Raw genomic sequence first — 26,424 nt, 5'->3', positions numbered from 1 at the left:
CAATATTCATAATCACATATATGAACACATCATATATCTCAACCATTCAACAACACCAACAATTCAATGCCTATCTTAGGGCCTCTAGCCTAAGTATTTCCTACCACATTACATAATAGATACAGAAAACCGAAACCATACCTTAGCCGATTTCCCAAGCTCAACCGGAGCACTTCCAAACCACTTTTCCTCAAGCTCTCAAGGTCTCAACACCTCCAAGAACATATTTTGTCACACAAAACCCTCTCCCAAGCTTTCCAAAATCACCAATCAAGCTCCAATATTCACATATACACAACCTAAGCCACAATCATCATACCAAAACACAAGAGCTCAACACCCACAACCACAAGTTCAACATTCTCACTAGGGTTTGAGATATCTTACCTTACTCAAGGTCCAAGGAGACAAGATTAATCTTCTCCTTCAAGAGAGTTGGGTCCTATAATATCAAAGAGCCCAAAATCTCAATATTTTTACTCATGAAACTCGAAATCAAGGCTGGAAATTCGAAGAGCAAAACGTAGCTTATCTCAAGATTGATTGTATGGGTTTTGTAGAGCTCTCTGCGGTGAACGCGTGCCCACAAACGGTGCGGCAATCGGAGCTCTAGATCAAAAGTTCTGGTGGTTTGAAGATCAAGTGAGAGAAAGAAGTTGAGAGAGTGTTCTTCCCTTCCTCTCCACCATTTCAGCGTGTTTGAGTGTGTTGTGAGGAGAGAGAGTGCTGAAAACTAGAGTTTTGGTTTAGTTTAGTTGGGCCAAGGGCCCACTTTGGGTCCGGTTGGCCTGGTTTGGCCCGTTTGGTCCAATCTTGGTCCGTTTTCTATAAAATTGGTACCGAAATTCTCGTCTCAATCTCCTCTATCACATTTAGCCATAAAAAATAACATTTTTGGCTTTCTAGAATAAATTCTCATTTATGGGTTAATTAGCCGTTAATTAACCGGGTCTTACATTCTACCCGCCTAATTGAGAATTTTGCCCACAAAATTCAAATTCAATTACCTGAGAATAAATGCGGATAATCCGTTCGCATCTCCGACTCAAGTTCCCAAGTGTGTTCCTCAACACCGCCTCGACTCCAAGCCACTTTGACTAATGAAACCTCTTTTCCACGCAACCGTTTGATACTAGTATCGTCAATTCTAACTGGAGCCATTGGAAGCGTCAAATCTTCTCTTAACTGAACTGATTCAGGTTCTAACACATGGCTAGCATCAGGAGTGTACTTCCGAAGCTGTGACACGTAAAACACATCGTGCAGGTTCGAAAGATGAGGTGGTAGAGCCACCCGATACGCCACCGGCCCAATCCTCTCCAGGATCTGAAATAGACCAATGTATCAATGATTCAACTTCTTTGCTTTAATCGCTCTACCTACTCCTGTGGTCGGAGTAACCTTCAGGAAAGCATGATCTCCTGCCTCAAATTCCAAGGGCTTCCGCCTCTGATCGGCGTAACTCTTCTGGCGACTCTGCACCGTAATTATTCTATCTCGGATTTTCTTGACTTGTTCTGTGGTCTCAGCTATCATTTCCGGCCCCAACCAGCCTTTTTCTCCAGCTTCATACCAACATAGCGGAGATTGACATTTCCTCCCATACAATGCCTCATACGGAGCCATTCCGATGCTTGCATGGTAACTATTATTGTATGCAAACTCCACTAACGGCATATACCGATCCCAACTCACCGGTTGGTCCAAAACACAAGCTCTCAACATATCCTCTAGGGTTTGGATCGTCCTCTCGGATTGACCATCTGTTTGAGGATGGTACGCTGTACTCAAGCTTAATCGGGTTCCAAAAGCTTTCTGAAATGCACCCCAGAACCTCGAAGTGAAACGAGGATCTCTATCAGAGATTATAGTAGCAGGTACACCATGAAACCTCACAATCTCCTTTATGTATAACCGTGCTAGCTCCTCAAGGGTGTAAGTCATCCGAACGGGCAAAAAGTGAGCTGACTTCGTCAGACGGTCCACAATCACCCAGATAGCATCAAAACCAGTCATAGTCCTTGGCAATCCCGACACAAAGTCCATTGCAATACTTTCCCACTTCCATTGCGGAACCTCTAAAGGTTGCAACATCCCAGAACGTCTTTGATGTTCAATCTTTACCTTTTGACAAGTTAAGCACTTTGAAACATATTCCGCCACATCATTCTTCATACCCGGCCACTAAAACATCGCCTTTAAATCATGGTACATCTTAGTACTTCCCGGGTGAATGGAGAATCCGCTTTTGTGTGCCTCCTTTAAGATATCTTGCCTCAAAGTACCAACATCCGGCACAATGATCCTACCCTTGAATCTCCATAACCCATCTTTTTCTTCCGACACTCTCCACTGTTTTCCTTGCTCGATAGCCGGTAACACCTTCCATAATGCTTCATCATTTTCATGAGCCTTTAGGAGTTCGGACTTAAAGTCACTCGAGATTTCTAATCGGCTCAACCACAAGGTTCCAGATACTTCTCGAACACCAATTTTTAGACTCTCGAATCCCTTGAGCAACTTCTCCTCTTGAAGCATCATCCAAGCCGCATATAACGACTTCCGACTTAACGCATCTGCCACTACATTTGCCTTCCCCGGATGGTAATTCAACTCAAAGTCGTAGTCTTTCAATAATTCCATCCACCTCCTTTGCCTCATATTAAGCTCTTTCTGATCAAAGAGATATTTCAAGCTCTTGTGATCAGAGAAGACTTGGAACTTAACCCCATAGAGATAATGTCTCCACACCTTCAAGGCAAACACAACCGCAGCGAGTTCCAAATCGTGCGTAGGGTAACTAACTTCGTGAGGTCTCAACTGTCGTGAGGCATACGCCACCACATTATGATGCTGCATTAGCACGCATCCTAGACCCTTTAATGAGGCATCACAGTACACCTCAAAAGGCTCGTTCGGCTCAGGTAACACTAACACAGGTGCAGTGGTCAACTTTTTCTTCAATGCCTGAAAGCTCTCCTCGCACTCAGGAGTCCAAACAAACGGAGTGTCTTTGCGAGTTAACTTTGTCAACGACAAGGCTAATTGCGAAAATCCTTTGATGAACCTTCGGTAATAGCCAGCTAAACCCATAAAACTCCTTATCTCAGTTACTGTAGTTGGTTGCCTCCAATCCATCACAGCTTCTACCTTAGTTGGATCTACGGCTATTCCCTTCTTACTCACCACGTGACCCAAAAACTTCACCTCATCCTTCCAAAACTCACACTTAGACAATTTCGCATAGAGTTTCTTCTCCTTTAGAATTTGCAACACGGTCCGCAAGTGTTCTGCATGCTCTTCTTCAGTCTTGGAGTAAATCAGTATGTCGTTAATAAAGACAACAACGAATTTATCCAGAAACGGACGGAACACTCTATTCATGTAATCCATAAACACTGCAGGAGCGTTCGTCAACCCAAAAGACATTACAGTATACTCGTAATGACCATAACGAGTCCTGAAAGCGGTCTTAAGGATATCCTCACCCCTCACCCTTATCTGGTGATAACCGGATCGCAAATCGATCTTAGAGAAAACCCCAGCTCCTTGTAACTGATCCATGAGATCATCAATCCTCGGCAATGGGTACTTATTCTTTATGGTGACCTTGTTCAGCTGCCTGTAATCCACACAGAGCCGCATACTTCCATCTTTCTTCTTTACTAGTAACACTGGAGCACCCCACGGGGAAACACTTGGTCGGATAAAGTTCTTACCCAGCAATTCCTCTAACTGAGACTTTAGCTCGGCCATCTCTAACGGTGACATCCTATAAGGAGCACTTGAGATTGGTCCCGACCCAGGCACCAACTCAATAGCAAACTCGACCTCTCGGTTAGGTGGAAATTCCTCAATATCATTGGGAAACACTTCCGGAAACTCACACACTACCGGAATCTGATCCAACCGTTGATCATCACCCAAAACACCAGCGGTTAACAACAGGATACCCTGACATTCGATTCCAGAACAGTTCACCATCATCGAATTCAAGTAATAATTATTCACCACGACTGGCCCTTCTGTATCTTCCGGCATAAAGTACACCGACTTTGTAGAGCAATCAAGCAGGACATGGTTCTCAGATAACCAGTCCAATCCCAAGATAAGGTCAAGACCGATCATCGGTAAGCAGATTAAATTATGGACAAAATGATGCTGCTTGAATCTAAACGAAACTTTCGGGCATCCTAGCCTAGTTACCATGGCTTCATGGGTAGCATTATACACTTTTAAGTTATAACCTAAGGTTACGATCTTCAATCCTAACTCATGGGCTTTCTCAAATGCAATGAATGAATGCGATGCTTCCGAATCAAATAAAGCATTTAAAGTTTGACCAGCCATTTCACAGTTACCTCGAATGAGTGTCTCGGATCCCTCTGCACCCACAGCTGAGGTGGTGAACACTCGACCAGTCTGTTGTGCTTTCCCAGCACCTTGCTTTTGTTTCTCCGGACAACTAGTGGCTTTATGCCCCGCCTTTCCACAATTGTAGCACAAATCCCATCTGGCCTTGCATGGTGCTCCCGGATGGTGACTTCCACACCTAGTACAAGCTTGATCATTCTGAGGCTGCTTCCCAAACTTTTTCCCTTGGGAGTTGTTGTTGTTGTTGGGCCTCCTAAAAGAACCTCCCCTCTTAAAAGGTGGACCTCTAGGTGCAAAGCTCTTCCTTCGGTTCTGTGGGAATGATCCTTTGTGACTTCCTTTCTCAGCGGCTGCCCTCTTCACACACTCTTCAGCAACCCTACACTTGTTCACCAATTCGGAGAAAGTCCTAATCTCCATTGGTCCCACTGAACTGAAAATATCGCTCCGGAGTCCTCCTTCGTACTTAACACACTTCCATTCCTCATATTCCACCGGAGTCCCTTGACACATACGAGAGAATCTGAACAGCTCCTCAAACTTGTCAGCATACTGATGCGTGAGCATCTTGTCTATCTTTTCCTAGTGAATTTGCATCTAATTTGTTGAGTTTAATTAAGAATTAATTATATTTTAGCCACTATGGATGCTATTTTGAGTTTTGTACAATACTGTTTATTTTAGGGAGCATTTGGCGGAATTTGATGGAGTTTCTGCAGAGAAAGAGAAGAAGCCAAGGAGATGACCAGCGAATACCGACGCGGACGCATGGCTCACGCGACCGCGCGGAATGGAGGAAATCGCAATGACGCGATCGCGTGCCTGACGCAAACGCGTGGACTGGAATCTGCACAAATGACGCGAACGCGTGGACGACGCGGATGCGTCACATGCGCCACGTGCAGAAAATGTAGAAAAACGCTGGGGGCGATTTCTGGGCCGTTTTGACCCAGTTCTTAGCCCAGAAATCACAGATTAGAAGCTGCAGAATGGACAAATCAAGTGGTCCCCACCCATCAACTGAAGATCTATTAATTAATTCAAATTTAAATTCAAATCTTAAAGTAGGAAAAGATATTATTTTAAGTTTAATTTTAAATATTAGATTTTAAATTTATTAGGATTAGTTATAAAAAGAGATCTGATGCCATCAGATTGGAAGGCGGTACATTCTTACCTGAATCCTTATTTTCTCTTTTCCATGAGCAACTAAACCTCCACTGTTAAGGTTAGGAGCTCTGTCTATTGTATGGATTGATAATATTATTTTTCTATTTTAATTCATGTTTTGATTTATATTTCAATAATTGTTTTTGTTCTTTACTTTATGAATTTGGGTGGAACGGAAGTATGACCCATGTTCTATTTGAGTTCTTGTAAAACTTGGAAAAGCTCTTTACTTGAACAATAGCTTGAAAACATATTATCCTGAATTTCTAATTGTTTGTATTTAACGGGATACGTGACATATAATCCCTTTATCTTTGAATAATTAGGATTCTTGTGGCATATAAACTAGGATTCGATCATCACCCTCTAATTGGAATTAATTGACCAAGGAATTGGCAGTTGATAAATTTTAGAGAAGACTAGGAAAGGTCTAAGGAATTAGGGTCTAGTCATAAATAGTTTGCTATGAATTAAATCTTGCGTAATTAAAATAGTTAATAAGAAAAGTCAATCCAGAAAATAGATAACTCTGAAGCCTTAACTGCCTTCTCCATATATTACTCCCAACTTAATTACTTGCCTTTCTTCAATATTTTTTATATTGTTTAATCTCTTTTATACTGCATCTCAACACCAATTTTTGTTTGTCTAACTAAGCCTATCAAACACTATTGTTGCTTAGTCCATCAATCCTCGTGGGATCGACCCTTACTCACGTAAGGTATTACTTGGTACGACCCAGTGCACTTGCCGGTTAGTAAGTGTGGTTGTAAAATACCGCACCAAATTTTTGGCGCCGTTGCCGGGAAATTGACTGTGATTGACAACTACTCGTTCTTTGATTGCTTAGATTAGATATTTTTTTTCTTTAATTATATTCCTTTAGTATTTTTATTTTTTATTTTTTTTTATTTTATTTTTCATTTTTTTCTTTCTTTGCGTTAATATTTCCCATATCCCGTATCCCCTGTTTTCTTTTTTTTTTTCTTTTCTTACTTCCTTTTAATTTCGTTTTTTTTTCTTATTCAAATCTCGTCGTTCTTTCCTTTATTTATTTTTCTTTTTAATTCCATTTTTTTATTTATTTACTTTCGTGTTATTTTGTTTTTCTTTTATTATATTTTTTATTTTCTATAATTTTTTAGTTTTACTTTATTTTTGTCTAAAAAAAATTATTTCTGAATTTAAGTTTGGTGTTACCCAGTTAATTTTATTTTTCTGTTTATTTTTTTTTAATTTTTGAATTTATTTATTTATTTATTTAGTAGTTTTATTTTATTATTGTACACAGGTTACATCACAGGGACTTCTCTGCACTCTGACGTAGAGAGTCCCATTTTTTCTTGTTTTCTGCTTGTGTATGCGCAGGAACAGAGACAAAGAACATCTCTTAGACTTTGACCCTGAACCTGAAAGAACTTTCAGGCGACGTTTACAACAAGCAAGACTTTGCAAGACTGCAGAATCCACCATGGCAAATAATAATGCTAATGCCAATGTGGTAAATCCGAATGGGGATGATCAACAGAAGAGAGTGCTTGGCTCTTATTCTGCCCCTACTGCGGATCTCTATGAAAAAAGCATTGTGGTGCCTCCTATAACTGCAAACAACTTTGAGTTGAAGCCACAATTGGTCACCCTGGTGCAACAAAACTGCCAGTATCATGGACTTCCTCATGAAGATCCAAATCAATTTATTTCTGATTTTCTGCAGATATGTGATACTGTGAAGACAAATGGAGTGAATCCAGAGGTGTACAGACTCATGCTTTTCCTGTTTGCTCTGAGGGATAAAGCAAAGCTATGGCTAGACTCCCAACCAAAGGAGAGTCTGAATACTTGGGAAAAGGTCGTTACTGAATTTCTCACTAAATTTTTCCCACCAAAGAAGCTGACTAAGCTTAGGTTGGAGGTTCAGACTTTCAGACAGAAGGAGGGTGAAACTCTTTATGAAGCTTGGGAGAGATACAAGCTACTGACTAGGCAATGCCCTCCTGGCATGTTCTCCAAGTGGACCCAACTGGATATCTTTTATGAAGGCTTAGGAGAGATGTCAAAGATGAGCTTAGATACCTCTGCAGGCGGTTCATTGCACAAGAAGAAGACACCAGAGGAGACTATTGAGCTGATTGAATTAGTTGCAAGCAACCAATATCTCTACTCATCTAACAGGAATCCTGTGAACTCTGAGACCGCTCAGAAGAGAGGCGTATTGGAAGTGGAAGCTATTAATGCCCTTCTTGCTCAGAACAAGCTTATGTCTCAACAGATAAATCTACTTACTCAACAGATGGGTGGCATGCAAGTCTCAGCTATCAACACTCAAAATCCACCCCAAGAAATCTCCTATGACATGGCAGGTAATTTTATTCAAAATTATAATCATGATTATGCTCAACCTTATTATGAACAGGTGAATTACATGGGGAGTGGTCCTAGGAATCCCAACAATAATCCATATTCTAAGACATACAACCCGGGATGGAGAAATCACCCAAACTTTGGGTGGAGGGACCAACCTCAGAGACCTCAGAACTTCAACAATAGTTCTCAGGGCGGTTTCCAGCAGAACAATGATTTAGAAGCAATATTGACAGGTTTTAGACAGGAAACCAGAGCATCCATCAAGAACCTGGAAATTCAAATGGGTCAATTAGCCACAAAGGTTAATGAAATTGATCAGAGGACCACTAACAGCCTTCCTGGTAACACAATTCCAAATCCAAGAGAGGAATGCAAGGCTATCACTGTAATAAGTGAACAAGTGGCAAGTACGGAAGCACAAGTTATACAAGAAACCAAATCCTCTATTAGAAACTTAGAGGTGCTAGTGGGCCAACTGAGCAAGCAAATACTTGAGAGGTCTGCAAGTACATTTCAAGAGGATACAGTGGTGAACCCAGGAGAAGATTGCAAGGCTATTCAATTGAGAAGTGGTAAGGTAGCTGGCTCTGAGACCAAGGTCAATAAAGATGTAGTTGAAAAAGAAGCTCCAGATGAGAAGAAGGAAGAAGTAGAGCACGCCCCTCCAAAGCGTGCAGACAACCCATTCCCAGACTCTCTTGACACTTATCCTACACAGCCAAAGGCTCCTGAGTACAAGCCTAAGATGCCATATCCTCAGAGACTTCAAAAGGAGACCAAGGACAAGCAGTTTTCAAAGTTCTTGGAAATCTTCAGAAAGTTACAAATCAATATTCCTTTTGCTGAGGTTTTGGAGCAAATGCCTATCTATGTCAAGTTCATGAAGGAGCTGTTGTCAAAGAAAAAGCGTTTAAAGGGAGATGAGACAGTAGTCCTGACTAAGGAATGTAGTGCTGTCATTCAGAATAACTTACCAAGGAAGATGCCAGATCCAGGGAGCTTTCAAATTCCATGCACCATTGGGAGCACAACCTTTGAGAAAGCCCTATGTGATCTAGGGGCAAGCATAAATCTAATGCCCTTATCTGTGATGAAGAAGCTACATATCCAAGAGGCACAACCCACAAAGATAGCATTACAGATGGCAGACAAATCTATGAAGCCTGCATACGGATTAGTGGAGAATATCTTGGTCAAAGTGGGTAAGTTCTTTCTCCCAGCAGATTTTATGATTCTTGATACAGGGGAGGATGAGAATGCCTCTATAATTCTAGGAAGACCATTCCTAGCCACTGGAAGAGCTCTGATTGATGTAGAAGTGGGTGAATTAGTGCTTAGAGTGCATAATGAGCAACTGGTCTTTCATGTCTTCAAAGATGTACATTCAACAGGTGAAGAAGAGAGGTGCATGCAGGCTGAACTCATTGATCCAAACCTTCAAGAACTCCCTGATGATGCACAGCAGAATTTGCAACTCAAACCTCCTGTGGTGACAACCGATAAAATTCCGCCTGACATCAAACCAAAGTTTGGTGTTGGAACTGCATCATCCACCAAGGAGGAGGTCCCCAAAAAGAAAAAAATACCCAGAGGATGGAGAAACAAAAAGATCCCCACTGAAGGTTTCTCCCCAGGAATGAAGGTGGTGTTGACCAGCAATCCAGCATGGGTTTATACAGTAATCAGAATCCTCTCTCTGGAGCATATTGAGCTACGTTATGGAGACACAGGAAAAAAGTTCAAAGAGCTGAGCCCCTATGATCCTCCTCCTTAGAGGAGCTGACCATCAAGCTAATGACGATAAAGAAGCGCTTGTCGGGAGGCAACCCGATAATTTCGTATCCTTAGCTATTATTTTTTCGTAGTAGTATTTTTCTTAGTTATTTTATTTTATTTTTTATTAAGTTCTCACTAATTTTCTGATCATGCAGCTATGTTCTTCCAGGAACCGAACACCTCAAGCTATATTTCAAAAAAAAAAAAAAAGCTACGCGATGCGACTGCATCAGCGACGCGTCCGCATCGCAAGGGGAGAAGAGAAAAATAAAAACGAACAGAGAGTCACGTTGGAGCGTGGCTGGAGGCGTGCCAATGGCACAATTCATCCCACGCGACCGCGTCGCCGACGCATCCGCGTCGTATGGGCGTAATGGCCTCCCACGCGACCGCGTGACCCACGCGGCCGCGTGCCCTGATTTTTGACGTAAAACGGGTGCACAGCTGAAAGTTGTGCTAGAGTGGTGCTGGACTGGCGCTGGACACGCAATTCCCTTCACGCGACCGCATGCCCCACGCGGCCGCGTCGTACCCCATTAAATGCCCACTCGCGCGATCGCATGCCCCATGCGATCGCGTCACCCCAATTTTGGCAATTATATCAATTCAAACAGAGAGTTGTGCTGGCGCGAGGCTGCACTCGCGCCAGAAGCACAAACTGGGTCACGCGACCGCGTGACCGACGCGATCGCGTCAATCCGTATAAGAGCAATGCGCGCGACCGCATGCCCTACGCGGTCGCGTCGCTTGTGCCGCCCAGTTTTCTTTCTCTCTCTCTCCCAATCCTACTTCTCTCTTATTCTCTTATCCTTTTATTTATTTATTTTTTTTCTTTTTTTTTTCATTTTAATATTTATCTTTTCTATTTTCAGTTCTTCTTTGCTTGAGGACAAGCAAACCCTTAAGTTTGGTGTTGACGCCGCGCTTACAGGTTTTCTAGTACAAAAGGGAGGCGAATCATCTTCGCGAAGGAGCACAACCTGAAGAATAAAGCGACCGCTAGGATAATTAAGGTGGTTGAGTTCCTTTCATTTTTTATTCCTCCCCTCTTTTTCTATATTATGTTCCAGTTTCCTGTTATTTTTCTTTGTTTGTTGCATGATCCTTTATTAGTTAGAATCCTAGGACTAGTTTAGTTTTCATTTAATTGCTTTAATGCTGAAAAGATGTTTCATATACCACTCACTGAACTTGAACCTAAAAAGAAAAGAAAAAGAAGTGTAGTGCATGAGAAATTGAGTTAATTTTAAAAAATAGTCTGATTTACTTAAATGTGGTGGTATTTTTTGTGATTCTGAATGCATGACATAAACAGTGCATATTTTTTGATAGTGAAGTTTATGAATGTTAAAATTGTTGGCTCTTGAAAGAATGATAAAAAAGAAAAATGTTATTGATAATCTGAAAAATCATAAGATTGATTCTTGAAGCAAGAAAAAGCAGTGAAAAACACAAAGCTTGCGGAAAAAAAGAGAGAAAAAAAAAAAGCAAGCAGAAAAAGCCAATAACCCTTTAAACTAAAAGGCAAGGGGTAAAAAGGATCCAAGACTTTGAGCATTAATGGATAGGAGGGCCCTAAGGAATAAAATCCTGGCCTAAGCGGCTAAATCAAGCTATCCCTAACCATGTGCTTGTGGCGTGAAGGTGTCAAGTGAAAAGCTTGAGACTGAGCGGTTAAAGTCGTGATCCAAAGCAAAAAGAGTGTGCTTAAGAACTCTGGGCACCTCTAACTGGGGACTCTAGCAAAGCTAAGTCACAATCTGAAAAGGTTCACCCAGTTATGTGTCTGTGGCATTTATGTATCCGGTGGTAATACTGGAAAACAAAATGCTTAGGGTCACAGCCAAGACTCATAAAGTAGCTGTGTTCAAGAATCAACATACTGAACTAGGAAAATCAATAACACTATCTGAATTCTGAGTTCCTATGGATGCCAATCATCCTAAACTTCAAAGGATAAAGTGAGATGCCAAAATTGTTCAGGATTGCAGTTGTAAACCCCACTATAAGAGAAGACATGGGCTTAATCGAACTCTCATTCTCATGCAAATTCACATCCTAAGCTTATATTAGTTTTGGTTGCTTGAGGACAAGCAACAGTTTAAGTTTGGTGTTGTGATGCGTGAGCATCTTGTCTATCTTTTCCTAGTGAATTTGCAGTTAATTTGTTGAGTTTAATTAAGAATTAATTATATTTTAGCCACTATGGATGCTATTTTGAATTTTGTACAATACTGTTTATTTTAGGGAGCATTTGGCAGAATTTGATGGAGTTTCTGCAGAGAAAGAGAAGAAGCCAAGGAGATGACCAACGAATACCGACGCGGACGCATGGCTCACGCGACCGCGCGGAATGGAGGAAATCGCAATGACGCGATCGCGTGCCTGACGCAAACGCGTGGACTGGAATCTGCACAAATGACGCGAACGCGTGGACGACGCGAACGCGTCACATGCGCCACGTGCAGAAAATGTAGAAAAACACTGGGGGCAATTTCTGGGCCGTTTTGACCCAGTTCTTAGCCCAGAAATCATAGATTAGAAGCTGCAGAATGGACAAATCAAGTGGTCCCCACCCATCAACTGAAGATCTGTTAATTAATTCAAATTTAAATTCAAATCTTAAATTAGGAAAAGATATTATTTTAAGTTTAATTTTAAATATTAGATTTTAAATTTATTAGGATTAGTTATAAAAAGGGATCTGATGCCATCAGATTGGAAGGCGGTACATTCTTACCTGAATCCTTATTTTCTCTTTTCCATGAGCAACTAAACCTCCACTGTTAAGGTTAGGAGCTCTGTCTATTGTATGGATTGATAATATTATTTTTCTATTTTAATTCATGTTTTGATTTATATTTCAATAATTATTTTCGTTCTTTATTTTATGAATTTGGGTGGAACGGAAGTATGACCCATGTTCTATTTTAGTTCTTGTAAAACTTGGAAAAGCTCTTTACTTGAACAATAGCTTGAAAACATATTATCCTGAATTTCTAATTGTTTGTATTTAACGGGATACGTGACATATAATCCCTTTATCTTTGAATAATTAGGATTCTTGTGGCATATAAACTAGGATTCGATCATCACCCTCTAATTGGAATTAATTGACCAAGGAATTGGCAGTTGATAAATTTTAGAGGAGACTAGGAAGGTCTAAGGAATTAGGGTCTAGTCATAAATAGTTTGCCATGAATTAAATCTTGCGTAATTAAAATAGTTAATAAGAAAAGTCAATCCAGAAAATAGATAACTCTGAAGCCTTAACTGCCTTCTCCATATATTACTCTCAACTTAATTACTTGCCTTTCTTCAATATTTTTTATATTGTTTAATCTCTTTTATACTGCATCTCAACACCAATTTTTGTTTGTCTAACTAAGCCTATCAAACACTATTGTTGCTTAGTCCATCAATCCTCGTGGGATCGACCCTTACTCACGTAAGGTATTACTTGGTACGACCCGGTGCACTTGCTGGTTAGTAAGTGTGGTTGTAAAATACCGCACCATATACTCAGATACGGACATAGTACCCTACTTCAGCTGCAACAATTCAAGCTCATTGGCCGTCCTAGCAGAAGTCGGAAAGTACTTCTTATAGAACTCCTCTTGGAAGACGTCCCAGGTGATATAATCATCACCCTGCTGCAGGAGGCGTCGGATTCCTTGCCACTAATGCGACGCTTCCCCAGTGAGCAAATAGGTAGCGAACTCTACACGCTGCCCTTCAGGTACCACCTGCGCTTGCAGTGCTCATTCCATGGCCTGAAACCATGTATCGGCCTCAGTCGGGCTAGTAGTTCCCTTGAACTTCGGGGGATTAACCTTCAAAAAGTTTTCCAGTGTCATCGGGCCCTGAACTCCACCTCCGTCATTACCATGGTTGTTCATCTGTTGGCCCAGAGCCTCAGCAGTGGCTTGCATAGCAGCAGCCATGTTCTCCAACGCAGTCATAAAGTTCACCGGATCATTAGGGTTAGTCTCCGGCGCACGAGCATTAGTACGACCTCTCCCACGACCTCTACCGCGTACACGAGGCGTCATCTGGTCCCTATACACACCAAACAATCGATATTAAGTTGATCAGTCTCAATATCGGAAGTCTAGTGCTTCAAAGTCCCAAATGCATGCTCATGAACGTTTATGCCAATTATATCAAGCAGATATACTAGTAGCACATAACACACACACAGAGAATGCACAGAAGTATAGTCAGTCCATTCCTCAGGCTCTACAGGAACGAACTGCTCTGATACCATAATGTAACACCCTACCATACAGAGACTTATGCTTAAGTCATAATTCAGATATGGCAAGGTATTACGACCTCTAAAACAAAAATTTAGTACGTATAGTAGTATGAATAATTAATTATAACTAGGAGCCTTTGTAGAAAAAGGGGTAAACAAAAATCGTAACTCGAACGCGCAACACTCCGATCGATAACGTAACGAGCAAAGGATAAGCTAACACGAGATATTATATATACAAGGGAGTGTCAAAAACAGGAATATCAAGACTCAAAATCCGGCTGCGAAGATAACCGGTCCGAGCATAACAATATATACATATAATAAAATAAGGAAAACCCCAAAGAAAACCCAAAGGGACACAAATACAGAAACCTATTCTCCAAAACCTCCTATAAGAGGAGTCATCACAGTTTGTATTATTTAATGGAGATAAAAGTATCTAAACAAAATATATAACCCAAAACAGAGTCCCGAAAACAAAGGATCTTCGCTAATCCAGAAGTCTCCGGCATGCCTCAACGAGAAGCCTCGCGTCCTGCATCTGAAAATCACAAAATCCACATGGGTGAGAACCAGAGGTCCCTAGCATGGTAACAGCTTCCACATATATAATACATAATAATAGAGGAAAGCTGAAGGCAATCCTAGAACTTCCTCCAGATAATATCAAAGCTTATAAACAAGCTAAACCGTAAGTGGCAACTAACTAAAGATTCTTCAGTCTAACTAATACTTCCCTTTCCAATTCCTTTAGACCTCCCAACCACCAGCAGGAGTATAATATAGCAAACACAGTTATATCAGACAAGAGATATACAAGTAAGAACAATTAAGGCATTTAGACAAATAGCAAGTAATATGCAGTCAAATAGGCAATCTCAAACAATTCACATAGTATGCATATGATGAATGCCTGTCCCTAGTGGCTGATGATATCATCTGTCGGTTATAGAGCCAACCCGACAAGTCCTGGTAGCTAACCTTGGACTGTCCCTCTGTCGCGCATCCCCAACTCGAGTTATACTCATCATAAACTTGATCATAATCATGATCCATATCCATCACCCTCACCGGTGAATATTTACGGGGGCGAGCTCATCCGGGACTTTCACAATGCCCGGCCACACTTACGACATAGGGTCAACAAAGCTTCGAGTCTCAACCTGGGGCACGTGGGGGCTAGCCACTGCTTCCTCCCAGGGAAACCCTCATCTCTGATAGTGGAAGTGCAAACATTCACAATTCATTCAACAGCATATATGCATTTATACTTAGCCATAAACATGGCTCTGCCGTAACACGACGATAATCTAGCCATCCGGCTCACGGTTAAATCCATAACCAGCCAATTTATTTACAATTACGGCCCTTCGGCCCATGGCATAACAAGCACTTCCACCGCCATCCTCCACATCTTACATAATCATCTTTGATCTTCATTGATCATTCATTTTTCCCTTGCTTCACTTGCAAGTTACCACATTCACTAGCCCCTTATCTCATAGCTAGGCATATCATAATGATTTAAGACATAAGTGGTGAGATTGGAGGCTTAGAAGTATGAAATTTGGCTTTTAAAACTCAAAAATCAACTTTGGGATGAAAATAGGGCCACGCGTACGCGCACTCCACCCGCCCGCGTGGATGGCCTTAAAACTCATTGACGCGCAAGTGTCATACGCGCGAACGCGCGGATTGAAAATTAGCCAAACGACGCGCACGCGTCAGCCACGCATACACGTGGGTGCTCTTGCGCCCCAGGCATAAAACTGGCACAACTTTGGCACAACTCTCGGGAAAATGGCTGGGCATTTGGTGCAGCGCATCGACGCGCCCATGCACACCACGCGCACGCGTGGATGGTGTTTTCTCGAAGAACGATGCGTACGCGCCAAGTGTGCCAACGCACGGGGGGTTATTCTGCTAAAAATTTTCTAAGTTAAAAGCTGCAGAATTCACAGATTCAACCCCCAATCTTCTGACGGATATAACTTTCTCATTTTAAATCGTTTTTTACCCGTTCTTCGAACGGCATGGACATCCCGGATCCAATTCCATTTCTAAATAGATTTGGCAGAAAACAGAGATCCGCAGTCCAGGTTATGTCCCGTCAAAGTATACCCAAAAATCATGTTTTCATACAAAACCATAAAGTGCCATTTTCAAAACAAGCCACTTTCAACTCTTTTCGAAATCAATCAAAACATGCCAATTTCATCCCTTTTCTTTGAAATCAATCAAAATGTACCAAAATCAACATCAAGCCATCCTCAACTCACACATTGATATTTTACCAAAATTCCCAAAATCACATCCAACCATTTTAACACTTCTCAATCCAATGGCTAAAGGACAAACACAATATCATGTCATACATCCTTCCTCATCTCAATTTCCAATAATACCATTTCCAATCAACCATCATTATACATGATCAACATCATACTCACCATCAACATGGTACCACCCATCAATTCAACCTCAATCATCCATCAAGCATATATCACAACATGCATTTCTCATATATCACACAATCAAGGCATCAATATTCATAATCACATATATGAACACATCATATATCTCAACCATTCAACAACACCAACAATTCAATGCCTATCTTAGGGCCTCTAGCCTAAGTATTTCCTACCACATTACATAATAGATATGGGAAACCGAAACCATACCTTAGCCGATTTCCCAAGCTCAACCAGAGCACTTCCAAACCACTTTTCCTCAAGCTCTCAAGGTCTCAACACCTCCAAGAATAGATTTTGTCACACAAAACCCTCTCCCAAGCTTTCCAAAATCACCAATCAAGCTCCAATATTCACATATACACAACCTAAGCCACAATCATCATACCAAAACACAAGAGCTCAACACCCACAACCACAAGTTCAACATTCTCACTAGGGTTTGAGATATCTTACCTTACTCAAGGTCCAAGGAGACAAGATTAATCTTCTCCTTCAAGAGAGTTGGGTCCTATAACATCAAAGAGCCCAAAATCTCAACATTTTTGCTCATGAAACTCGAAAACAAGGCTGGAAATTCGAAAAGCAAAACGTAGCTTACCTCAAGATTGATTGTATGGGTTTTGTAGAGCTCTCTGCGGTGAACGCGTGGCCGCAAACGGTGCGACAATCGGAGCTCTAGATCAAAAGTTATGGTGGTTTGAAGATCAAGTGAGAGAAAGAAGTTGAGAGAGTTTTCTTCCCTTCCTCTCCACCATTTCAGCATGTTTGAGTGTGTTGTGAGGAGAGAGAGTGCTGAAAACTAGGGTTGGTCCGGTTTGGCCCGTTTGGTCCAATCTTGGTCCGTTTTCTATAAAATTGGTACCGAAATTCTCGTCTCAATCTCCTCTATCACATTTAGCCATAAAAAATAACATTTTTTCCTTTCTAGAATAAATTCTCATTTATAGGTTAATTAGCCGTTAATTAACCGGGTCTTACACCTACTGTGTCGTCACCTGTCCTCTTATCATAGGCAAGTCAATTCTTAGCCATTCTTGACCACCATTCCCCATGCCACCATAGAACTCCCTATATATATATATATATATATATATATATATATATATATATATATATATATATATATGTATGTATGTATGTATGTATGTATGTATGTATGTATGTATGTATGTATGTATGTATGTATGTATGTATGTATGTATGTATGTATGTATGTATGTATGTATGTATAAGAATTCATAACAAGTAAACTCGAACGAGTCTACAAGTCAAGTCTAAGTCAATTCCACGAGTTTACTTAGATTCGTGAGTTTGATAACCTTGAACCACCATCCTAGCAAATAAGTCAGAACTCACTCAAAGGCGTTTAAATCTCACGTTCAAACCCAAATCCACCTTAGTTTCAAATAATACCTTGGAACAGAATATATTTCTCTTTTGTAAGAGTAAAATAACATATTATTTAATCAATTTGACTAAAATACTCATCAATAATAATTATTTGGTTATTTAAATATAAATAATTTTATTCATTTTTATATTTATTACATAATATAGAATATTTTAATTTGTTACAAAATATTTTATTTAAATTTTTTTATATGTTTCTTGAATATTATATGTTTTTTAAATATAAATATAGATTAGAGTCCTAATCCTTCTATCCCTCGGTAGAAATCGGCTTTTTGGTGAGTCCTTGTCTTCCAAGGGCCTTGTCATTTATACTACACCTTGAATTTCTTAGTTAATATTTCATATATTACAGGCAATATCTTTAATGTTTGATAGTATTATATATTTGTATATATAAACTCGTATTTGTGATATATAATAGATGCAGATTTAAATTATTCATTTAAGAATTATGCAATTAATAGGCTTATTAGAAAACTTTTTTTTATTGCCGGTTACTACTTAAATTCGGCTGTGACAAAGTTGGTATTAGAGTTTAGATTTTCTTGTGTAATATGGAGCAAATGTCTTTTAATAAGTTTACGATTGTGCAAATGGTTGTTAACCCATTTTCACAAGTGTGATGTTACCAAAAGCCTGTAGGAAGTTAAACTTATATCTGTGTCTTCGATAAAATTCTTGTCCTTTCTTTGGATATTATGTGACCACATTCTTTGCTTACTAGGTGAAAAGATGCCACCTAAATTGCATGGTGGAGCCATTCATGCTCCTAACACTACAACATCTAATAGGACTAATCTCTCACCCTTACAAGAGCGAATGCTAGGACGAGTCAAAGAATAGCCAGTAGAAGGACATGAAAAGTACTTCAAGAAGACGAACACTTGGAAAATATAACTCAAGCCGATATAGTTCCATAAGAAATACAAGAAAATCTAGTAAATAGAGAAACACCTGCAAGCTTGGTAGCAAAACTTAGAACAGTTAATGATAATCTGTGTGTTGTAGTTGAATTTTTGGCAAACCGAGCTAACGGCAGTGTGCAAACACAAACCCACCTTAACTTTTTCTCCATGAATGTTTCCTTTTATTTTTAGAGATAAGAAACCTACCTTCAAACAATACCTAAATATTAACTCATCCACTTTCAAAGGAGATTTCCTGGATGAGGATCCTCAACAATACCTTGAAGATGTGAGAAAAATCCTGTGAGCCCTTAGATGCAAAAAAGATTACGCTATTGAGCTAGTATCATATAACCTTCAAGTGATAACTAGATATTGGTACAAGACCCTTATTGAAAGTAAGGAAGCAACTGGGCTGCCTACTCTTATATGGGAAGAATTCATTAAGAAATTTATTGAAAGATTTCACCCTGCTAGCAAGCAAGCAGAGGATGCCATTGCAATAGAGAGATTAAGGCAACGAAGCATGACTGTGACAGAGTATGCTAAAGAATTTTCAGGCTTTCCAAGAACGCTTCTTATTTAATACCTTCTGAAGAAATTAGAGTTCGTAGGTTCGTGAGAGGCCTGGAAGAACCCATGTATATTACTCGAGTGCCAGAGATTTGGCAAATGAACTTCAATAAAATCCTAGATTCTACCTATGCAATTGAGGTTATAAATAGTGAAAGAATCACTCCTAAACAAGCAGATAAGAAGCTTAAGACAAAAAGACAGCTCTTTAGTGGTTTTAATTTCAGACGAGGACCAAGTTATAAAGGTCATCAAGACAATCAACAAGCACCCATTATTGAAGCTGCGCCGTCTGTACCCCTCTAACAAGCCTCTCAGGCTCAAAGAGTTTCACTGGAGGGACCTATCAATCTGGTGATTAATCTATGCATGGCAAACCATACTGCCAACAATGTGGACATCCTCATTCTGGAGTATGCTTCAAGGCCATTGGTGCATATTTTGGATGCAATCAAACTGGTCACCTAAGGAAGGATAGTCCAAGTTCCAGGGAGGAATTATTTAAGGTCATGCATATTCTACGACACCATCACCTTCACCTTCATACTCAACTACGTTTCTTGGAAACTTTGCTAGCCAAGGTAGAGGGATAGGAGGGTGAAATCCTGGGGGCAAAGGAACAAATTAGAGAGGTAGAGGACAAGCACGTGTATATACCTTAATTCACCAAGATGCACAGGCTTCAAATGCAGTTGTAATAGGTACTTTATTTTACAAGTTTTCTCTTTGGATGCTCAAGTGCTATTTGATACGAGTTCTTATTATTCATTTGTTTTCCCAACTCTAGCAAACCATTTCAACATGCAACTTGTGTTATTAGACAACCCCTTCCAAGTCGATACTCCGCTCAGTTTTCACTATGGTTCAATTTGTGTTTCAATCTTGTTTCGTTACTATAAACTCTGTGGACACCTTGGCTAATATAACCTAATTCTTCTAGATCCGATGGAAGACATTGATGTCATTTGAGGTATGGATTGGCTAGCAGCTTATCATGTTAACGTGATTTATTATTCTAAAATAATGAAGTTTAATGTTCTAGATATTCTACCTTTTACTTTTAAAGGTGATGGATACTTGACCCCAAACAAACTCATCTCTCCTCTAAAAAAAAGTCATGAACCTGATAAACAAAGGGTGTCATGGTTTCTTGCGGTAGTTAGAAACATTGAATCCATGATGCGTAGCATTGGTCATATTTCTGTGGTGAAGAAATTTTCAGATGTATTTTCTGATGACTTACCAGGCATACCACCTGATGGAAAAATTCAATTCTCCATAAACTTAATCCCGGAAGCTCATCGCATATCAATTCCTCTTTATTGTATGGAACCAAGAGAGCTGCGAGAATTAAAAGACCAAGCTATAGATATGTTGAATAAAGGGTTCATTTGTCCTAACGTATCTTCTTTGGGAGCCCTTGTTCTCTTCATAAAGAAGAAAGATAGATCAATACACCTATGTATAGATTATCGACAACTTAATAGAGTGACCATTCACAACAAGTATCCATTGTCTAGAATCAATGATTTGATCGATTTACATTTGGAGTAACATCAATTGAAAATCAAGCAGGAAGATATCTCCCAAAACCGCTTTTTGTATTTGCTATGGACATTATGAGTTTATTGTAATGTCATTTGCATTAACGAATACTCCTGCAACCTTTTTATAATTTTATGAACCTAATGAATCGAGTGTTCAAACCCTTCTTAAATCACTTTGTCATTGTGTTTATATATGACATCTTAGTATACTTCAAAAGTGTGAAAGAGCATGAATATCATCTAAGGAGAGTATTGAAAACCCTTCTAGAGCACCAATTTTATGCCAAATTCTCTAAGTGTGAATTTTGGTTAGATCAAGTGGTATTTTTAGGACATGTGGTGTCGAAAGATGAAATTATGATATATTCGAAAAAAGTTGAAGCCATTAAAAAATGGCCAAGACCAATTTCTGTGACTGAAATTCGTAGTTTTCTTAGTCGAGCAAGATATTATTGACAATCCATAAAAAAATTTTAAAAATCTCATCACCATTAACTAAGTTAACCCAAAAGAATGTCAAATTTTAGTGGACAGATGCTTGTGATGATAGCTTCCAGATGCTCAATACTTACCTCATTTTAGCACCCGTTCTTGTTCCACCTTCTGGGACGGGTTTCTCCATCTTCTGTGATGCATCTCGATTTGAGTTGGAATGTGTGTTAGCGTAACATGGTCGAATTATTGCTCATGTCTCATGCCAACTCAAAAAACGCAAGTAAAACTATCCAATACACTATATGTTTATGATGAGACATGCGAAATCTATACGGATTACAAAAATTTAAACTATATATTTCAACAAAAAAATTTAAATCTGAGGCAATGAAGATGGATAGAGCTGCTTAAAGATTATGATTGTACAATCCTTTATCACCTATGAAAAGCTGATATCATCGTAGCTGCTTAAAGACCACTGATTGGAGAAATTCATCAGCTCGAGGTTAAAGGAATACTGTTCAAACTTAGAAGATCTGGAATTTTTCTTACTCATGTGAATGCTCAGTCATCCCTCATCAAAAGAATTAAAACCCTCTAAAAAGAAGATTTAAAACTGCTTAAACTTTTTGGTGATGTTAAGAGCGGAATTAACTCTACCTTCACATTGGACCAAGAAGGAATTCTTCGTTTTGGTAAACGATTGTATGTACCAAACATTGAAAATCTTCGAAAAACAATCTTGGTGGAAACTCATAACTCTCGCTATTTTATACATCCTGGTTCTATTAAAACATTAGGATTTGCGACAGTTATTCTGGTGAGAAGGCATAAAAAGGGACATTGGTGACTTTATATCACGATACTTAGTGTGCCAACAAATCAAAGTTGAACATTAAAAGCCTGCGGATTTACTCCAGCAAATCGAGATACTAAAATGGAAATGGAAAAGAATCACCATAGATTTTGTGACAAGACTAGCTCATACCATCAAAATATGGATCATAGTGAACCAAATAACCAAGTGTCACACTTTCTTCCAGTAAAAAGTGTTTTTACGACTCATCAATACGCTCAGTTATATGTTGATGAGATAGTCAAACACTTAAACTACTTCACGAGGCTTTAGGAACTCGCCATCTAAATTGTAAAAATTGGATTTACATGAGCAAGTCATCAATGATCATAAGCAAGCTATATATACCATGCATGTCAAAATTGAATTGTCACGATCTTATAGTGCTTGAATAGAAATCCTAGCTCATTATAGCTCACCCTCAACAATTACTCGGATTTTCGGAGTTACATCAAAATGTTAGAGCATGCTGTGTTGTTGATATTCTTTTCAAGTTTGTTTTATCACAAAGAAAGGGGGATACAAAGACAAATGTGGCGTGCGTGAGACCATAACTTCTTTTATTATTCATGTTTTTCCCGCAAAAGGTTTTCTCCATATCTGCTCATTGCACATATGTTACATTCCGATCTTAAACAAAAAGGCATCAATGCCCCTTTGTATTCTTATTCATACTAAAAATTAAAACTACATTATTCTTCTTATTATTATATTATTCATTTGTGGCAAAAAGTATGTAGTGGATAACACGCTTGCAAAAGATACTGGTCGTTTTTAAGCCACAGCCCTCGGAGACTGCTGAAAAGGTGGAACGAAGAACTTGAAGGGGTTGTTGTTCTTAAGCTGCCTTGCCTGCTCCCTTGGGAGGCCATATGAATTTGCAACCACCTCCTCCGGCAGGTTATCTATGAAGGAGTTTTCACCGGCGAGGTTGGCTATGCTGGGCCTTGAGTCTGTCTTGAATGCCACGTATTCGAAGTTCTCGCTCTGGGACTTCCCAGCCACGGCGAAGTTCTGTGGCACCACAAGAACGTGACCCTCTTGAAGCTCCTCGTCGTACACTCTGTTGCCGTTGCTGTCCACCACTTGCACATGAGCCCGTCCCCTCAATGCATATATGATGCTGTGTGCGTTCGTGTTGTAGTGAGGGACAAACAATGCATTCTGCAATCACATTTCAATGGGTAAATAGATAACCAAATCGAATGCCTAATGTAACACTACAAGAAAAGAAAAATATCAGTATCAATACTTTTTATCGATATTAATCGATAGTTAAGTAACATTATATTCTTATACCATTAGTATTTAGTATTTAAAATTTAGAATTTAATACTTAATGTTTAAGGTATTAGCCAAATCTTACTAACAATGATAAATTTTGTTAATAGTGTAGTATGCTAAAAAAATAGATAGAAAAAGAGAAAGTACAAACCCTGTAGAGATTTCCATATTCAGCACTAAGTCCAAGCCACCTAAGGATTAGAAGGTTGAGCTCGTTGGCAGTTTTGAGTGAACCAGCTTGAGGGTTGTAGATGTCAGGGGATCTGTTTCTACCAATGTTCTTTTTAACAGTTGCGGTGCAGATGGTCTCCTCAATGCCATTGCCGCTGCCTCTGCTTCCCCTGCCACGCCTTCTATCTTGTTGCCTCTCCTCTTCAGCATATTCGTCTTCATCGTATTCCTCTTCTTCGTCGGGACTCTTTCTATCTGGGCTCAAGATTCTGAGGCCTCCCTTCACTGTCACAATGGCTCCCTGTTCTTCACTCTCGTTCTCGCCTCTTAGATTTTGCACTATCTGTCTGTCGTCAACCTGGAAGGCTTGTGCCAGGAACTCCGACGTGAAGCCGCTGAAGATGTTTCCACCTTCGTTTTCTTGTTCTTGTCCTGCTCGTTCTCTGCGGCCGTGCTGTCCTTGAGGGCTAAATTCACGGTCTTCTTGTCCAGGCTGAGGGCTGTATGGGCTTAATGGTAAGCTTCTTCGTCTGCTTTGTCTGCTTTGTTGCTGGTATCTTAAGAACTCTTGCTCGTGGTTCCCAGCCAAATTGAATCTCTGTTATGTATTATTAATTGTCACGGATCATTTATATATAAATGTGGCATGGTTTATTGATGAGAATTCATAAGAAATAATAATAGACTAATACTCAATATTCATGATATATGCACATGCCAAAAATAACGAATGAGATTTGAGCATATATATACCCTGGGGAACTGATCAAGCTGGTTGTCGTTGTTGTTGGTGTCAGTAAGAGAAACAGCAACAACATCAGTGTCGTGGTCGTTGTACAGCCAGAAAGCAACACCGGTGGGAACTGCAATGAGATCACCCTCATTGAAACGGTGCACCTTCTGGTGACTATCTTGTTGCTGTTGGCTTTGGTCTTCTTCTTGCAAACGTCTTGGTGGTCTTTGGGACTGATATCGGCGTCCTTGTTGTGCAGGCTCTTCATATGTGCTAGGACAACCAGGGAATATCAACCCAAAGTATCCCCTTCCTGTATGTGTTCATTCAAAATGAAATTAACAAACAAAGATCATGGAAAAAAAATAAAATTCTCAAATACAGATATGCCTTTTTTTTTTGTGTCTCAATCGTAAATTGTTGTAAAATGTTAGTACGTTTAGTGAGTGTACAAAATTATTTTTACCGTCAAATAATTAAATTCAATCATTGACAATAACAATATGAAAAAGTAGTAATAACTAATAACCTTGCTGGATGAAGATCTCCTGGGGAGCATTGGAGTAGAAAGGCCTACGAAGGGCGTTGCGGCGGAGGACTAAGCGAGAGAGGGCGACGCCGGCGCATTCGAACTCCTGGTTGTTGGGGTTCCAAGTCTCAATGTAACCGCCCTCCGATTCAATGCGGTTGTCAGGTCTCTGCGCATTGAGGCGCTGGAACTGGCACGCATTCTCCTCCGGCTGCTGCCTGAAGGAGATGCTGCTAGCTCCCAGAACTAGAAAGCAAAAGCAAAAAGAAAGCTCAAGAAGCTTAGCCATGGCTGCTATTATTGTTATTGCTGTGGTTGTGATGAAGGAGAATGAGAAGCGAGGTGATTTATAGGGGGCGAGAGGAGGGTGAAGGAAGGGACACGTCGGAGAAAGTGAGTTGGTACACTGAGCATTTGGGACACTCTTCAGCATGCATGGCTATGGCACCCTTCCTTTGTTACACCTCGCAAAGCATCTCTATAACATGATAAGCATACAAAGAGAGCAACCTTGTCTCCATGTACAGCTAAGCATTTATCTGCGATTTCTTCACAACGGGGACCACGCATGCACGGCTTCAGTTCTTCTCTTTTCTTGCTGATGCCTAATTCTCCGGTTAGATGCATTGTTTAATGTTTATGGAATGGAAAAGTATAGGTGAACAATGAAAATATTAAACAAGGTAAACAATAGATATATCGGATGTTTATTTTACTAGTGTACAGATGGTTATTTTAATATTAAAATTTAGAGGGTTAAATTGGAGATGTAGTGTGTTTTTATTTGATTGGTGGTTGTTCATATTGTTCACCAAAGTCATTGTCCCCCTAGCATTCCCCGGAATGGAACACTCTCAGTCTCAGGGCAATTAGGTATTCATTATTATTTATCATAATCAATTATTATTTATAAAAATTTAACAAAATAATTATAATAATTATTTTTAAATATCATGTCTCAGATTTGTTCTTTTATATATTTAAAATTTAAAATTATAGCTTTTTAAAATTAAAATATTTAAATTTAAATTTAAATTTAATAAAACACAAATAACAAAAGTATTTATCGTTTTTCCAATTTTAATTTTTTTGTTAATGGGAATATGGGATTGTCAAATAATTTTTATTTGTGAATGAGTTTGTACGAATTTTAATTTTTAAATGTGTTTAAAAATTTATTTTTTATTTTATAAATTATTATTTTATTATTTATCTATTTTATCTTTAGAATTTTATCTTCAATAAAAAAAGATAGATACCAATTAATATCTAACAGTTATATAAATCTATTAGTGTTTGTAGGTAAATGTCTAAGATAGATTTAAACAAGATGCAATACTATATTTATAAACTTATGCAACCCACTACTAATTTAAAATTTGTAAGTTTTTTTTTTGTCTATTCTTTGGTATATATAATTTTTCCTTAACAACATATATAACATTTATATTACAATTTTATGGTTTATATATATGTTCTCATTTAAGAGAATAAACACTGATATCTAATGATAATTTCTGTTGAAAATTGCACAATCTATCACTTGGACATCTATT

At 39.3% G+C, this 26,424-nt stretch overlaps 2 protein-coding genes and 1 non-coding gene across 3 annotated transcripts; 1 reads left to right on the top strand and 2 right to left on the bottom strand.

The window, feature by feature from the left end:
- Positions 1-7,441: 7,441 nt before the first annotated feature.
- Positions 7,442-7,545, bottom strand: LOC148554846 (small nucleolar RNA R71). Its single transcript, XR_015886650.1, has one exon. It is a non-coding gene; the product is annotated as a small nucleolar RNA R71 (small nucleolar RNA).
- A 643-nt stretch (positions 7,546-8,188) lies between these two features.
- On the top strand, positions 8,189-9,682 carry LOC148554845 (uncharacterized). Its single transcript, XM_088491978.1, has one exon. It carries the CDS (start codon positions 8,189-8,191, stop codon positions 9,680-9,682), a length of 1,494 nt encoding a protein of 497 aa, XP_088348104.1.
- Positions 9,683-22,690: 13,008 nt separating this feature from the next.
- Positions 22,691-25,320, bottom strand: LOC107646118 (arachin Ahy-3). The gene is made up of 4 exons (XM_016350312.3): positions 24,869-25,320; positions 24,360-24,652; positions 23,587-24,204; positions 22,691-23,315 (listed from the first exon to the last, which is right to left on the bottom strand). Exons 1-4 carry the CDS (start codon positions 25,299-25,301, stop codon positions 22,926-22,928), a joined length of 1,734 nt encoding a protein of 577 aa, XP_016205798.2. The 5' UTR covers positions 25,302-25,320; the 3' UTR covers positions 22,691-22,925.
- Positions 25,321-26,424: the final 1,104 nt, after the last annotated feature.

Source organism: Arachis ipaensis, chromosome B6 (genome assembly GCF_059453495.1).
Source record: "Arachis ipaensis isolate K30076 ecotype BB chromosome B6, ASM5945349v1, whole genome shotgun sequence".
In the NCBI taxonomy this organism is placed as follows: Eukaryota; Viridiplantae; Streptophyta; class Magnoliopsida; order Fabales; family Fabaceae; genus Arachis; species Arachis ipaensis.
Note: the sequence above shows the minus strand (reverse complement) of the source record. Positions and strands in the feature narration are given on the sequence as shown.

Coding starts and splice junctions, on each gene's coding strand:
- LOC148554845 (XM_088491978.1), top strand. CDS start 8,189: ATGGGTCAATTAGCCACAAAGGTTAATGAAATTGATCAGAGGACCACT.
- LOC107646118 (XM_016350312.3), bottom strand. CDS start 25,301: ATGCTGAAGAGTGTCCCAAATGCTCAGTGTACCAACTCACTTTCTCCG. Junction 24,653..24,868: donor GGAGATCTTCATCCAGCAAG/GTTATTAGTTAT, acceptor GAACACATACAG/GAAGGGGATACTTTGGGTTG. Junction 24,205..24,359: donor AGCTTGATCAGTTCCCCAGG/GTATATATATGC, acceptor AATACATAACAG/AGATTCAATTTGGCTGGGAA.